Genomic DNA, 17,347 nt, shown 5'->3' on the forward strand with positions numbered 1-17,347 from the left:
CAGAGGATGCTGGTTGGAATGCCCTCACCAGCGGACGGCAACATGGGGCTCTCTCTTTTGTGTGAGCGGCACTATGGAAGGAGTAGAGGAGCACGGTGGTTGGGGCAGTCTGCGCTGGTGACCATGTTATGGTGGAGCAGAAGGTGTGGCTACACAAGGGGTGCCTTGTGGTGGTGCGCTGTGTGTGTGACCCAAGGAGCTAGATCTGGGCCCGTGAGGGCTAGTTTAATGCGCCCGGGTAATGGGAAGGTGATGGAGCGGCCGGATGCAGTGGCCCTGGTGGTGGTGCCCCCTCATCCCTCAATTTTAGGTGTGGGCAAGAAGTTGCTTTGGTCTGCGGGTGGATGCCGGAGTGGCGGCTTTGGGTCGGTGGTGCTGTGCTGTTGGTTTCGTGGACAGAAGTGGATTGGTCAGCGGCAATTCCGGTGAGAACATTGGCTCCTTGGAGGCGTCGAGAGCTAGCGGCGCAGTGCACTATACTCTCAAGAGTTTAGTGATGGTGGTTTTTTGTGGTGATCCAGACGAAAGTTTAACTTGACTTTGTCGGCGCTCGGTGATGGCAACACTCTTCTAGTACATTCCATCTTGATGGTGTTTCTATGGAGTCTCAAACCGCCTCCAACCACGGGGTTTGTCTTCCAGGTGAAATCCTTGAACAATAACTAGATTGTATGGTGGCGGCGTTTTCTTCATGTCATTTTTCCTCCATGGAGGCATCATTTACTGGAAAATGAGGATCGGGGAGCGTTGCCAGCAGTGACTTTCTCCGGTGGGATGCTGGTGATTTCGAGTGGGTTCGATGGTCGAGCATCACTGGCTTGGTGGTGTGGTTCACTGTTCTTCGTGTGGTCAGTTAAGCCCGGATTAACTTCCCTTGATGTTCTGTCTTCTCTCTCCGGTGGCAGGGTCCCGACGGCTATGCTGCCTACTGTTGCATGTCCGGTTTGTTCAGCACCACCCCATACCTAGTCTAGCTAGGTAGTCTTGCGGTGATGCTTGGGTTTCGGCATGCTTTTCCTCATAAGCTGGACCAACTCTCTATTTAACGATGCAAGGCGGGAGCTCCCCGCCCTCCGACGAGGTTCCATCGAAACATTATAGCTTTACTTTATTATTAACATTCTTGATTCAATACATCTTTATTTCTTGTAGCTAAATATATAACTCTAGCTATTTATTTCTCCATACATCTGGAGATACTATTAGATAGGCGTTGAGAAAAATATGGAGGTAAGTTACGTGCAATTGTCACATTAGCCAACTTTCAACAGTTGGCGAACTGGTAGGTGTTGTAGCTTTGCCCCCTCTTTGCCTTATTTGGTTATAAAATTATATCATTTGGGGAGTTTTAACTTGAGATGTCCCTATATAAAAACAGAGCATGCAAGATCAGTTTTTTGGTCGACTTTCACTAGTTCTTGTCATTTAATGAAGTTAAGTTTGTTGCAGTTGACTATAGCATAGTCCTGAGTGTTTTAAAATTCTTATGCATCAGCCTGTTGTAAGTACAGTTTTGTTTGAGTATGTATTTGTGTGGGTTAGAAATGGAGTTTAGGAGGATTACTTTGAAAGGTTTTTGTTTAAATGTTTTGGTAAATGCTAGCAGAATGGACTGAAAATTTAATTAATACATCTGTTACTTCATTTTGCAGTGGCGACTCTAATTATATTGCGGAATAGTATACAGCTGGGCCCCTAGCCAACAGTGAGACATTGGCATATATCAGAAGCTAATGGCGGAGATTGTGATTCTTCTAGCCATTAAAAAGATTGGAATTGCCTTGGCAAATGGAGCGGCACACCAAGCCAGCGCGTTGGTTGGAAAGTACAAGACACAACTGCAGGAGTTACAGCGCAGCATGGATCGTGTCATGAGGGAGCTTCGCGTAATGCATGATTTTCTTTGTCAAATGGACATTCGAAACCGCAACTTACAAGTGCAAGAGAGCTGGTTGGGGGAAGTACGAAAAGTAGCACATTTGATGGAGGACACGGTGGATGAGTATTTGTATCAAGTTGGTCGGGAACATGATATAGGGTGTTGCTTTTACTTGAATAAAGGGTTCAAAAAACCAAGATCTCTGCTTTCTTTGAACATGATAGCTTTCAACGTGAAGGAAATAGAGAAAGACCTTTCACACCTGTATGAGACAAAAAACCGTTGGGTTCCTGTGAACGGTGGGGATACTGGCAGCTCAAATTATATCGTCGAGAGGTCCCAAGATCTAGCAAACATCTCACGCTCGCTTGATGATGAAGATCTAGTGGGGGTGGATGAAAACAAAGAAAAACTTGTGATGTGGTTGGCAGGTGATGATCTAGAACGCTCTGTGGTAGCATTGCTCAGAATGGGAGGGCTTGGTAAAACAACGTTAGCTGCAAGTGTCTACAAGAAGGTGAGAGAGAAATTCCAGTGTCATGTTTGGGTCTCCATCTCTCAAAATTATTCTAAAGAAGATGTCTTGAGGAATATAGTCAAGAAACTTTTTGAACATAATGTCAGTGTTCTATGTAGCACTGTGGCTATGGACATCACGTGCCTTGAAGAGACGGTGAAGAAGTTTCTGGAGCAACATAAGTATTTGATTGTGTTGGATGATGTTTGGACTCCAGAAGCATTTGATGACTTGTCTAGGGCACTTGCTCAAAATGATAAGGGCAGTAGATTGATTATCACAACAAGGGAAGGCAGTGTTGCTGCGCTTGCCTCTCGAGGGCATATCTTAACAATGGAAGCTTTACCAGAAGACAAGGCATGGGACCTCTTTTGTAAGAAAGCCTTTCCAAGAGATACAAATCATGAATGCAATGTGGAGTTGAAGCCTTTATCTGAGGAAATAGTTAGCAAGTGCAAAGGCTTGCCTCTTGCTATTGTGTCAGTTGGTAGCCTATTGCGTGTGCGTGAGAAAAGTATGGAAGAATGGAGAAGAATAAATAACCAATTGAGTTGGGAGCTAATTAATAATTCTAGTCTTAGTGATATAAGGAATGTTTTGCATCTGAGCTTCATATACCTTCCAACACACTTGAAAAGTTGTTTCTTGTACTGCAGCTTGTTTCCTGAAGACTATCTTTTCAAAAGGAAAGAACTTGTACGATTATGGACAGCCGAGGGGTTCATCGAGGAGAGGGGTGAAAGCACATTAGAAGAAGTGGCAGAAGGCTATCTGAAGGAGTTGATTGATAGAAACATGCTACGACTTGTTAAAAGGAACAGTTTTGGTAGGATGAAGAAATTCAGAATGCACGATATCTTACGTGAATTGGCAATGGACTTGTGCCAGAAGAACTGCTTTTGTGTTAAAAATGACAATAAATGTGGGGAGTCTCTTCAGAAGGATGATGGGCGTCGATTGGTGCTGCATAAACTAAAAAATGACATGCAACAACCATTTTCCAATATGCACCAACTTCGAACTGTCATTACATTGGGCGGTAGCAAGTCGACATTGGATCTACTACCTCGGCTATGTGATAAGTCGAGATATATGACAGTGCTAGAATTAAGTGGTCTACCCTTCGATAGGATTCCAAATGCTATTGGTGATCTTTTTAATCTTCGCCATTTGGGTTTGCGTAATACAAAAGTGAAGTTACTCCCGAAGTCTGTTACGAAGCTTTCGAATTTGTTGACACTGGACCTTTATAGATCTGACATACATGAGTTGCCTAGTGGGATTGTGAAACTGAAGAAGCTCAGACACTTATTTGCTGAGAAAACTATTGATCCGGATTGGAGAGGAATTGCATGTTGCCATGGTGTGTGTATCCCCAATGATCTCGGAAATCTAACAAACCTGCAGACGCTATACGCGTTGGAAGCACAAGATGAGTCTCTTAGACTACTAGGGGAGCTGAGGCAACTAAGGAGCTTGAGGTTATTAAATGTGAAAGGAAGCTATTGTGGACGTATCAGTGAATCTCTAGTTCAAATGCGGCATTTGTCCTTGCTATCTGTGAATGCAAGTGATGGGAATGAGGTTCTCCTATTGAATGTCCTCCTGCCAAGCCTGCAAAAGCTACGTCTGAGAGGACGGTTAGCAGAATGGTCATTGGATGAGTCTCCTCTCTTCCAAGGTGTAGGCGGGCAGAACTTGTATGAATTGTCTCTATATTGGTCACAATTGAGAGAAGACCCCCTGCCATCCCTTTCCCGGTTGTCAAATTTGACGTGTCTACAGTTCACAAGAGCATACAATGGAGAGCAGCTGACATTTCTCTCGGGTTGGTTTCCCAAGCTAAAGATTCTCTTTCTAAGAGACTTGCCTAATCTGAATCGGCTAGAGATACAGCAAGGTGCCATGGCGAGCCTGGAAAAATTATACTTAACCAACCTCAACAGCATGACTGAGGTTCCACCGGGCATTGAGTTCCTCCTGTCCCTCCAGTATCTAACCTTCCGTGAAATTACCAATGACTTCTTGTCGGTGCTGCGCGGATGTTCTGCAATTGAAGGGACACAGTGGCAGCATACTCTCCGACGTTGACTTGCCACACTGGTCCGGAAATGTGTAGGTATGTAAGCTAGGCACTAACCTGCCAACTAGCTATAAGCATTATTTGTTTTCTCCCTGTACTCTAATCTTACTAATTTAACATTTTTGATGTGATATGGTGTTGGTTATGCAGGTCGACAGCCAGAAGGGAAATGGTTCATTATTTGGGCCGCATGCAGTGAGTACAGGCGTCAATGCATCTGAAGGTGCATTATGCGGTATTAGTATTGCATTCGTGCTGGTGCCGATATACTACAATACCGTCTATATCTCCTCCGCTTTTACAAGATGTACTACTGCTGCTGTTGTCCGTGTACATATGAAGTGTGATTACATTGCTTGTTGATGATTTCCGGTTGTGGCTTTCAAATTAGATGACATTTACTGTAAGGCTGCGTGCGACCTGTGTTTACATATTCAGACTAATTTTGGTGTGATTTGTTTCAGTTATGTACTGCTGTTATAATTCATATGTGCATGTTGTGAACCCGATTAAATAAAAGACTTGGTTTGTGATTCATAATGCTCGGGTATTCACTTTCATTGTGATACGGTTGCTGCCTTTAGTTGTTGCTGTTGTAACTTGCCTGTCTGTTTTGTAGATAGGCTTGCTCTGTTTCTGTATCTCTTATTTTGGACATGTGTGTGCATGCTACTCCCTCCGTTCCTATATTAGTTTACAGAGGGAGTATTTGTCTTTTTAGAGATCTCAAATGGACTACCACATACGGATGTATATAGACATATTTTAAAGTGTAGATTCACTCATTTTGCTCCATATGCAGTCACTTCTTGAAATATATAGAAAGACAAATATTTAGTAACGGAGGGAGTATTTCCTTATGTTTCGTTGAGCAACGATGCATTGGTGCAATGAGGGGACACACTTCGGAAATGCTGAGATGGTGCTACAGTAGAAATACTAGAAGGAAAGGCGGTCAATTTTAATTTTCTGTACATAAAAAGGCGATTGATGAGGTCATGTCACACAACATGCGGTTTTTCCAGGGATCCATGTTTATACAGTACAAATGTGGATGCTTCTTTGTCGTTTCGGTTGCTAGTAGCTATCAGCATGTCTGCCAAAACTGTTTCTTACAAAGGTTAAAAACTCATGATCGCGGGTCAGGGCACTCTGTTAAAGCCTCGGTGTCCGACAAATTTGCTAGGGCCTTGGTGTCATTTTCGATAGGATGTCCTTGGGCCCTTGGTGTCATTTTCGATAGGATGTCCTTGAGCGCTCGTGTTTCTGCTGATTGTGCATTGTGTCTGGATTCCTCTGATCTTTCAGGATGTATTACCGCACCATTTTTGCTGCTTGTGCCTGTGTTTGCCACTGCTCGTACTGTTCGTGCCATAGTGTTTCTTATTGTTGTGGCTTATAATGAAACTCTCTTTTCAAGCATCCAATTTGGTTCTCTCCTTCGTGCTGAAAAATCCATGCCGGTCTGAGAGATGAGGTCGGAGCAGTTAGGTGCGATAAATTGACAGTAAGAAAGCGAGATTCGGCAAGGCATTGCATTGCGGGGAAAGAAGTATAAGAGCAACATGTATTTAAAATTAGTCTCCTCAAATGTGGGAAGATCTGTAAGATAAATCTCACTTAGTTTCCTTGGAGATTGAAGGAGATTAAACACAAAGAAATCCATAGGGAATGTTAATGAATTTTAAGTGTTAATTAATGATTTCATCATAAAACAAGTTTAGGGACAATCTGAGCGCAACCGAGGAAGCGACCAGGATCGACGAAGCCTAACCCTCGCGTCGCCCGACCCGGGCGACTCGAGGGAACCCAGCCGCCGTCGGCTCGCCACCCTCCTCGCCCCCACCCGGCGTCGCCGTCGCCGGAGGGCCGGCCGGCGAAGCCGCGACGGGCCCTGGGATGGCGGCGGGGGCGGGGGGGGGGGGGCTGTTTCCCCCTCCCCCCTCCCTTGCCCACCTGCCCTCTGACCTGCCATGCTCCCAGATCTGTTCCTGGCGGCGCCGGCGGCCCACACTGGCGGCGGAGGCGGCCTCCCCTAGCGCCCCCCCTGCGACCTCTTCCCCGACCTGCTGCTGTAGCGGGTGGCCTCGCCCCGGCTCTTGGCACGTTGTGCAATTCCGCCCCGGTTGGATCTGGGGCCTCCCCCAGCTGGTTGTGGTGTTCCCCGGCCGTCCCGACGTGGCGACCAGGCGCGCCCTCCTTGCTGCGCCCCCTCCCCACCCCGACCCCCTCCACTCTTGCCAGCTTCGGGTCGGCCCCTCTTCGGAGGTGGCCTGGAGGCTCACGGTTCTGCCTGACGGCCACTACTTGCTGTAGCGCGCCGGCCGGGAATGTGGCTGCGTTCGAACCTTCACTACAAGAAATATGTCAACTTGTGACCACCACTATTGGTCACTGAAAGGTCATGGTTTTTCATTTGCGACCTTTTTGTGACCAAAAACAGAAGGTCAAAAGCTGGCGGTCATAAACTGACTATAGCGACCTTTCTTCTGGAATGGTCGAAGACGTTTACGACCAAAATATGTCTACTGTTTTGTTTTGGTCACTAGCAACCTCCCCAGGTCACATAGGCATCCAGCGTGGCAATCTGACATGGCACAAGATTCAGCCCGGTCCAATTCGGTGTTTATATGGGCCGAGCCCATTAATTCGGCCTTTTTAATATTTATTTTTCCTATTAATTTTTGCTAGCTACATGGGCTGCCCCAGCAATTCAGCCTTTTTATTTCTAGATGCAGCCTTTTACAGCGTATGATCTTTTATTTTTGCCATTTTATTTTCCACTGTTTTACATTTGTCCCAAGAGTTTCAGTTTTTCTTTTTCTCAGAAGATTGGTCCCAATTGTCAGTTTCTAGTAATAGGACCCGGTTGTCAGGGTCAAGTTCTTTAGATTTCATTTCATAGTAAATAAGTAATAAATATCTAAATCAGCACTGGCAAAATACACTGCTTGAAATAGTAGCCAGAATGGCAATCATAGTATTACAACGTGAATACATTTTTTGTGGGTAAACGCGGATACATCATACAACACAAATACAATGGCAATGACAGTATTACAAGCTCTGCTGCTTCTGTCGACCTTCTTCAACATGGACCTCCTTCAGTCCTTCTCCTTATCCTTTCAACCTTCTTTTGCATGGAGCTACTGTGAGAGGAAATCTACAGTTAAGAACAAAATACGTATATAAGCAGTTGGGTACATATCACTTTGGAAAGCAGAAGATATCATTTGGCTGGACATGAATATCACTTGTGCATGGGACAGTAAAAGGAATTACAACTAAACAACAATTCAGCATGAATTGGTAAAATGAACTGGCAAAGAATGCACTGTCCAACTGATTCAGCATGAGAGTCCGACGGCGACAGCACCAAGCAAAATTCAATAAAGCGTATAAATAGATTCAGGCCAATTGGTAAAATGAAATCTAATCCATGAGATTTAGTCAACTTTAGGGAGCAGCGCAAATTCTGACCAATATTTGCAAGCATGTAAATACCGATTCAACACTAGGGAGTATTGACTTTTTCTGGCAGCGAGAAAGCAACTCAATTTGGCAAGCAGTGCAATACCAAGTGAATTTAGTCAAACATGTAAGTGAATTTAGAGCAGTAGCACTAGGGGCTAGGGACTGACAGCAGTAACACTAGATTCAGTCAAGTGAAAGTGAATTTAGAGCAGTAGCAAAATCAGGGAACGTGAGAGAGGTAGAGGGAGGCTCAACCATGAATTGCTGCTGCCCCATGGTTGGGTATGTAATTGTCGCCGCTCCTCCTTGTGGATGCCATGGTCGGAGACGCCGGATCCGTGCGGGCATCCACCTCCTATCCGCACGAGCTGAAGCAAACCGTAGCAGGTAGTCCACCAGAACCTTCTTCCTCTTTGGTTGCACCAGCGGCGTCTGCAGATCCGCCATGGCCGAAGGCTGACTTCTGAAATGAAAAAGAGCACAATGAGATGTTAGCTTTGCCATGATGATATAGTAGTAACAGGGAAGCATACCAGGGAGGTAGTTTTACATAATAAAAACAAACTAGGCACCTGCATAATCACACGGCGGTAGTTTGAGATAATAAAAACTAATGTTCCACGCATAGTCTTAGAGCTCCAACAAAGAAACAACTAAAATTACTTTCAAGCAAATAGGTTGTACATCGATCAGGTTGTAAATGACAAAAATTCAGGGGTGTACCTAGTGCAAGAAGGCATCGACTAGGTTTTGAAGCTAATAACAATTGGCATGCATGTATGACTTGTTGGAGTTGGTGCATGGTCAAATTCAACTAGTGTAATGTATCGCCTATATATAATAGACCCATCTCTCCAATGCAATTTCACGAACCAAGAAACATAGGTGTTTATTTCTTCCTCTGCTAAACTATCTCCATATGGATATCAGCTAATGATACGCATATCATATTAAGGCAATGCTTTGGACGGCACATATTCTGCAAGCTGTTGCTAATTTGCAAATACAAATGGACGCCTAACAGTGCTCACATAGAATTAGCAGAGCATGGCAGATTTATAGCCATCAGGGGAGGGGGACACCTGAACCCACGTCGGCTGCTGCAGGGCTTGGGCTGCACACACACACACATACATGTATCAGAAGCAATTCAATCAACACTCTCCGCAGGAAAGAGGCAAGTTGGCACTCACAGGGTTGAGATAATAGCAGGAGACGTGTGTACCTGAAGGGGCGAGCGATTGGTCCAAGCCCGGAGAGCAAAGAAGGCATGGTGGCGGTGTGCTGGAGCGCCTTGGAAGCCCGGGAACGTGGTGGGAACGTGGTGGTACAGATGGTCAAGGAAGAGGAGCAGAGCAGGTCCTTGATGGCCAACTAGATGCGTCCCTCCTTCTGCTCCTCGTGGATGGGTGACCTGCAGTAACAAATATGTTATACAACCCAGGATCAAATGTAGCACATACTATCATTTCTGAACTTAATCGTGGCAGTCTTTCATCATTACCCAGTCTCCGACGACAAATAAGCTCACTCAAACAGCATTGTTGAGATCTCTTTTGACTTTAAGGACGTATCCATCAAGACATGCAAGTCCCAAGATCCACAGCGCTTGCAATCCCATCGACGCAATCAGATAGCTGAAACTCGAAAGAGACAAAGAGCTCATTACAAAACTGAAATGCTAGTAGCACATGTCTCACAGGACAGTGATGGTTAACTTAGATTCTCTAACCAAATATCTCAATAATCTGGTTGACTACTCACGGATTAACAAAGCCCCTCGTGATTAAACTATCCATCGCTCACAGATTAACAGACTAGTAGACGGTACTCCGCCCAGGAAAAAACCTCCCAAACAAGACAGGAAGGTTACAATGACGGCGATGGAGGCGGCGGCGAGCGCGGCCTGGACAAGCCGCAGCCAGAGCCCGCCCCACGTCCCGGGCCTCCCCGCCAGCTCCCTTCTCTTGAGGCCAACACCACCGCCGCCCATGCGCATGCTCTGCTCCAGGTACGTAGGCACGAAGGGAAGGCCCAGCTTCTCCACTGTGGTACAACAACAAAAGGGATCAGAAATCAAGAGAAGGGAAACTAGGAACATCACATAGGGCTGCCATATTCCTGCGGATTCAGACCACAGCAGTGACAGAAGATTACACGGAGCAGAGACGAGGTCGTGAGCGACGCACCGAGGTAGTCGACGGGGATGCGGCCGTTGGAGAAGCGTCCGGTGGGGCGGTGGGTGTCGAAGTCCCGCCCGTAGGGCTCGCGGTCGGCGCGGGCGAGCGTGCCGAGGTACTTGTTGGTGCCGACGTCGAACGTGGAGTCGCCGATGACGAAGAGCGCGGGGACGAGCTGGGTGGGTCGGGTGAGGAGCACCAAATCTCGATGGAGACGGTGCAGCGGCCAGAGGAGAGCCCGGTGGAACTGCTCAATCCGGATGGGGAGAGGAGCTACTCGATCCAGATGGGTGTTTGTGTCCCGGATCTCACGGGAGGAGGGGCTATGCGCCGCCCTGATCCCGGATCCGGCAGCTTCTAGCCGCGCCGTCACCATCGCTGGTGGCTGCTCTAGCTGGAGTACCCGCGGCCAGAGACGACAGAGCCGGTGTCGCGGTTGGTGACGGCGAAGGAGAAGACGATGAAGACGAGCCGACGTCGTGTCCGGTGGCTCAACCAGATGCCGCTGCCGAGGACGACGAGGGAGAGGACCAGGACCCCCACTCGTGGTCGGTGGTGGTGACCATGTCCACGACGGCCTCTTTCTCGGGCCAGTTGGATCTGAGAGTGGGGAGGGGAGGGATCTGGATCAGGAGCGCGATGGGGAGGGCCGAGCGGTGACCATGTGGGGGAACGCCGGAGGAGTGGGGCGGAGCCGGCGGCGCGTCGAGATCCAGAGGGAGGGAGTGAGGTTGGGGGCGGCGGCGGGGGATCTAGAAGGAGTGGTGTGCGGCGGCGGCGGATCCAGAGAGAGGGAGAGGGTGAGAGCGCTAGGGTTCGGTGCGTGGGGAGAGAGTGGAGTGGTGTGCGATGGGTTTTTTTAGGGGTAGCTCGCGGTGGGTGAGGTGAGGGCCGTTGGATCCAGGAGGATCCGACGGTGGTTTATCCATGATCCGCGTGAGAGGTCTTTGGACCAATCAAAACGTGGTATACAGGTATGATATTTTGACCATTTAAATTGGTCATAATTGACTAAAAGTAAGGTGCTAAATCATGTTAGCTATTTTATTATGACCTGGAAATATGAAAAAAAAACTTCTCATTGTGTCAGCAAATTTGACTATAGTTTTCAAGAATAATCACAAATTGAAATAAGACAAATATTTTTTTAAAGAGTTATGAGAAATGAGTTCTCTTAAATCATTTTTTCATTTTTCGAGTGTCCAAAATGAGTTTTTTTGTGAAGGACCTATAATATATTTGTTGCAAAATTGGACCAAATCATTTTTCTAAAATACTAGGACATATTGAATGCACAATTGACCAAATGGTTGGGTGTCAAAAGATTCGATCCACCTCTGGTGAAAAGGATAAATTTCCGTCGATTCAGTTGGAAGCGGGTCAAATTTGAACTGCGGCTGCCTCATAGTTTGTTTTTTATTTTTTCCAAAAATCATTTCTAGATACATAAGTATCTATTTAATAAGAGAAACATAATTTTTTTTCCAAGATTCAACCACTAGCTAGGAACGGTCAAGCCCGCCGTTTTGACCGCATTTTGAAACGGGCATAAAAATTCCAAAAAAATCAAAAAATTATAAAACCTTCGCATTGTGTCATTATACGTGACCAAGTTACGAGGAAAAATAATAAACTTATAATACGGCAATTCTTTTTAAAAAAGTATTTTCAGAAATGAGCTATCATGTGTGGAGATCAATGGCTTTCAAGCCAAATGATCAATCTTATAGCCACATTCATGGCATAGTTTGTTCAGATGATCTCATATTGTGCACAAGGTGCATACTGGAATGGAAAACAATGTTGCCTAAGGAAACTTTCATTTTCTTTGGATGAAAAAATCATTTTCCATTTTTCGAGTGCCCGAAATGAGGTTTTTTTGTGAAGGACCTACCAAATAATTATTGCAAAATTGGACCAAATCATTTTTATAAAATACTATACCATATTTAATGCACAATTGACCAAATAGTTGGGTGTAAAAAGTTTTTATCCATCTCTGGTGAAAAAGACAAATTCCCACCGATTCAGTTGGAAGCGGGTCAAATTTGAACTGCAGCTGCCTCATTGTTTCCTCTTTATTTTTTCCAAAAATCATTTCTAGGTACATAAGTATCTATTTAATCAGAGAAATATCGAAAGTTTTCCAAGATTCAACCACTAGCTAGGAATGGTCGAGCCTACCGTTTTGACTGCATTTTGAAACGGGCATAAAAAATTCAAAAAAAATCAAAAAATTGGAAAACCTTCGCATTGTGTCATTATATGTGACCAAGTTTCCAGGAAAAATAATAAACTTGTAATACGAAAATTATTTTAAAAAAGTGTTCTCACAAATGAGCTATCATGCGTGAAGATTCATGGCTTTCAAGCCAAATGATCAATCTTATGGCCACATTTGTGGCATAGTTTGTTCAAATGATCTCATATTGTGCAAAAGGGTGCATCTTGGAATGGCAAATAATGTTACCTAAGGAAGTTTTCATTTTCTGTGCACGGAAAATTCATTTTCCATTTTCCAAGTGCCCCAAATGAGGGTTTTTTGTGAAGGACCTACCAAATAATTCTTGCAAAATTGGACCAAATCATTTTTCTAAAATACTAGGCCATATTTAATGCACAATTGACCAAATGGTTGGGTGTAAAAAGTTTTGATGCACCTCTGGTGAAAAAGACAAATTTCCGTCAATTCAGGAGGAAGCGGGTCAAATTTGAACTGCATCTGCCTCATAGTTTGCTATTTATTTTTTCCAGAAAACATTTCTAGGTACATAAGTATCTATTTAATCATATAAACACCAAAAAAATTCCAAGATTCAACCACTAGCTAGGAACGGTCATTCCCGTCGTTTTGACCGCATTTTGAAACGGGCATAAAAAATTCAAAAAAATTAAAAAAATTGGGAAACCTTCGCATTGTGTCATTATATGTGGCCAAGTTCCCAGGAAAAATAACAAACTTGTAATACGGCAATTATTTTTAAAAAGTGTTCTCAGAAACGAGCTATCATGTGTGGAGATCAATGGCTTTCAAGCCAAATGATCAATCTTATGGCCACATTCATGGCATAGTTTGTTCAAATGATCTCATATTATGCACAAGGGTGCATATTGGAATGGCAAACAATGTTGCCTAAGGAAGTTTTCATTTTCTTTGGACAAAAAAACCATTTTCCATTTTTCGAGTGCCCAAAAGGAGTTTTTTTGTGAAGGACCTCCAAAATAATTGTTGCAAAATTGGACCAAATCATTTTTCTAAAATACTAGGACATACTTAATGCACAATTGATAAAATGGTTGGGTGTAAAAAGTTTTGATCCACCTCTCATGAAAAAGACAAATTTCCGCCGATTCAGTTGGAAGCGGGTCAAATTTGAACTGCAGCTGCCTCATAGTTTGCTATTTATTTTTTCCAAAAATCATTTATAGTTACATAAGCACCTATTTAATCATAAATACATGGTTTGGTGGCGATACGTCGAGGTTTGGACGGTGGCCGAGGGCTCCAACTCTAGAGCGCGTAAACTCGCATGCCCGCCGCGTGGTCACCGCGTGACCGTGGCGTTGCCATGTGTTCTGGGTGGCCTAGGCATGTCTAGTGGGTTGGGCACTCCCCAGGTAGGTGCTAGGAAGAAAATTACAATATAAGATTCTCACGAGGAGACCGATCGATGCTCAAACATGAATTAGCAGCCAAGTGTTTGATTAGCGGTACATGAAATGTACATGGCTAATGGGCGTGTGTTTTAGCTGAGTATGATCATTTACTAAGAAGACCGTCTTCACAAATTTTCAGCTCAAAAGGAGGAGCCTAGGTGGTACTTGCTTTGCAAACTACCACACTGGACATAAATACGAATGTTGAAGCTCGGCTCAAAATAATGAATGGATTGAGCTGGCATTTGGTGGAGGATGGTTATTTGGGCATAGGAAAGCACTGTAGAAAATGGATACTATTTGGACATGTCAAAGTGGTACTTCCTTCACAAACTGTTGTTGTGAACAGAATAGGAAAATGAATATTGTTGAATTATTTTTGAACTAGGCAAGGAAGGTTTTTACATATTTGATGAATATGACCCAAAGAATTTATGAGATTTTTTTGGGAATTTTGGGAATGACAGAAATATAGGTCGCTTCACAACCTAGGGCAAAAACTGCCACATGGACATGACACATAGGCAAAACTGATGAGGTGGCGCCTAGTCATAGCAACCCACCACAATTTACAAGGCTATGACCATCTATATTGGTCGTTAACAACTAGAAATAAGGCAGCGGACTAGCGCTGTTTGCTTTATGACCATTTCCTCTAATGAAATTATGACCTTTCTGACCAAAATGGTCGTTATGGTTTAGGGTTTAGAGCCTCCCAGACAGCTTTTGACCAATTTGTCTAAAATGGTCATAAATTTATGACCAATTCTTCGAGGGTCACTGACAGAAGGTCATAAGTTGACATATTTCTTGTAGTGCTTCTTCATTATCCACTCACCCCGTAGGGGCGGCTTCGACCCGACGGCCAAGGACTTGCATCCCCTTCCTGCGTCCATGGCCGGCCGGCGTGGCTTCGGATCCGGCGTAGCCCAGGAGCTGCGCTATTTCTGGCTCCTATGGCTCGCTGACCTTGGCATCTCCGCACCCAACACCCTGCGGTGCCCTTGGTTGGCCGTCCATCCCGGTGCATCCTTGGGTCCGACGCGCTCTGGGAGTTGCGTCCCCTTCCAGCTCCTTTGGCCCGTTGGTGCCCCTGCTGCTCCGGTCCTAGTGGCTTGGATCTACGCTCCCTTCCAGATCCCGACTTGTCTGGGGCTCCGGCCACCGTCGCATCCGCATTGCACCCCATTCCGCTCAGCCACGCAACCTTGTCCTCCTCCAAAGCTCGCACGTCCGGCAACGACCGGTGTCTTCTTTGGCATTGGGCGTGACTCTCCTTCCCGCAGTCGCAGTTCTGGCCTATGCTTGACTTCCTCTTCCCCGACTTGTGCTCCGACGGCTTGGTATTGCTCAGAATTTGACCAGGGAGAAATCCCCGCATCTTGTGCTGGCAGCAGCGACACTCGCGGGTGTCGTTCCCTTCTTGGAGGCGCTGTTATGGCCATTATCTGTGCCCCTCTTCGAGCATCAGGGGAAACCCTAGGTCCGGTTTTCTGGACCGGATGACGACGGTGTCTTGGTGTCGTTCTCCTTCGTGAAGGCGTTGTCTTGTTTGCTCGCGGCGTCCTCGGTGCTGTCTTTGGAGATGTCGGTCGTCTAGTTGTTGGTTGGATTACTTCTTTGGTCGAAGAGTTTAGCTATGTTTTTATGTTGGGGTCGAGTTTCTCATGTTTCTCTGTTTCATGCACCATGTTCACGCCTCTTGCGTTCGTGTCATGTGTTGTACCATCTTCTGTACTCATTCTAACTCCTTCTATCAATGAAATGATACACAAGCTTTGCGTATTCGCGAAAATAAAACATGTTTAGCAAACAAGAGGTGTCTAGGGAGTCTTACACATGCCACCTCTTTTGTGAAAATGATTTTGCGGGAACGCGAAGACTCGGGCAAAACAGAACCTGTATATCTTGTACTGCAAATTTAAAAATATCTTCTTGCGAGAAATAGTTTATCACAACCTCCGCGCCATGCCATGCGAGCTTGCGTGGCGGCGACCCGCCACAACCATGAGCACCATCAGACATCAAAGTGAAGAAGAAATGAAGAAGAAGTGTTGGGATTTGTCACCGGATTGCCGAGGGGGCTAGCTATGGGGCAGGCAGATTGCGCGGAGGGAATAGGGAGGGATATATTTTTTTGAGACAAATAGGGAGGGATATATAAACCGCCTATATAAATTTTTTGTACCGGGCTTTGTTTATCAGATTTGTTCGGGCCAAAAAAAGTGGGATCCTGCAAAACGGTCAGAAATTTCAGCCCCACGTGCCTTTGCCGGATATGCTAGAGATGCTCTAACTAGTAAGGGTGTCTCCAACGCTGACCCTCAAACCACCCGCAATCGTCTGGACCGACTGGTCCATACGCATTTTGCCATCCAACATGTTCCTGTATCGGTCCGCTCGGCGGTCCGGACGCACTTTCTTCCACAAACCGGAGACAAATTAGGGGGCTTTACGACCGTCCGAACCGCTGCCACGTCCGCTTCTGGCTGCCCGGCCCACCATTAAACCCCTCCCTCACCCGCGCGCGCTTCCCGCCTGAAACAGCTAGCACCGCTCCAGACTGCTAGTGCCGCATTCATGCCCGGCCAGACCGGACGTGACCTCTCACTACTGTTGGCATTGAAGCGGCATGCGGACTGAGAGAGTGCCGCCCGCGCTGCTTCCTGGTGCACGTGATTGCTCCGTGGCCAAATGACACCCCCGTCAATTCGTCGCCCTACATTAATGATATGCAGTTGCCGAGGAACCTACTCCAACGTCACCCATCCGTCCGTCTGCTGCCCACTATTAACCTCACCACGACGGCCCATTGCCATCCACCCGCTATGTAAGCTCTAGCCCCGGACATAGTCGCAGTCATCCTCCTTCGGTCCTTTTCTTCTCTCCGCACCACGCACGCCATGGCTTCCTGGTGCTCAAAAGCCCCTCTCGTCCAAGCAGAAGAAGGAGATGGCCTCCATTGCTTCCAGCTGGCATGTTGGCAGCCCAGAGGCCGTCGATGTCCCAATGGAGGACGCGGCTGAGGATGAGCTAGCACCACCCTCCTCGCCGGTGCATGCCGGCATCACCATCGGCGAGGCCCATGCCCACTACACGGACATGGTGCGGTAGGACCAGGAAGCCAAGTTCTCGCAGGCACAGGCTGACCATGCCTACAACCTCGGCCTACCTCGGCGAGCACCAGCGCGTGGAGCAACTCGCCGTCGGCATGGCCATCGTGCCGGACGTGGACGTGGCAGAGCAAGAGGCGCTGCTCGACTCCTAACGCTCTGCCCTCGCCCGCTCGGGATACCGCCTCCATCAGGCGGAATTACATGCCACCTGCAAGGAGATGGACGAGGCGGCCGATGAGGTGTTCGGCAAGAGCGATGACGAGGAGGACATCGCCGGTTCCGTCTTGGCCGCGCCCCGCGCCACGACCATGAAGCCGACACGTCCGCGGGGGCTGCCTGCAGCGAGGAAGTGTAGTGCATGGTAGGTCGCCGCCGCTCGGGTTCCAAGAAGGCCACCGCTTCTTCCCTCCCGTTGATGCTAAGCTTGACAGCGTGATCATG

At 46.6% G+C, this 17,347-nt stretch overlaps 1 protein-coding gene across 1 annotated transcript; it reads left to right on the plus strand.

Moving 5' to 3' along the window:
• The first annotated feature begins 1,712 nt into the window (after positions 1–1,712).
• On the plus strand, positions 1,713–4,495 carry LOC123154770 (disease resistance protein RPM1-like). The gene is made up of 2 exons (XM_044573408.1): positions 1,713–2,875; positions 3,053–4,495. Exons 1-2 carry the CDS (start codon positions 1,734–1,736, stop codon positions 4,485–4,487), a joined length of 2,577 nt encoding a protein of 858 aa, XP_044429343.1. The 5' UTR covers positions 1,713–1,733; the 3' UTR covers positions 4,488–4,495.
• The last annotated feature ends 12,852 nt before the right edge of the window (positions 4,496–17,347 follow it).

This window comes from Triticum aestivum, chromosome 7A (assembly GCF_018294505.1).
Source record: "Triticum aestivum cultivar Chinese Spring chromosome 7A, IWGSC CS RefSeq v2.1, whole genome shotgun sequence".
NCBI lineage: Eukaryota > Viridiplantae > Streptophyta > Magnoliopsida > Poales > Poaceae > Triticum > Triticum aestivum.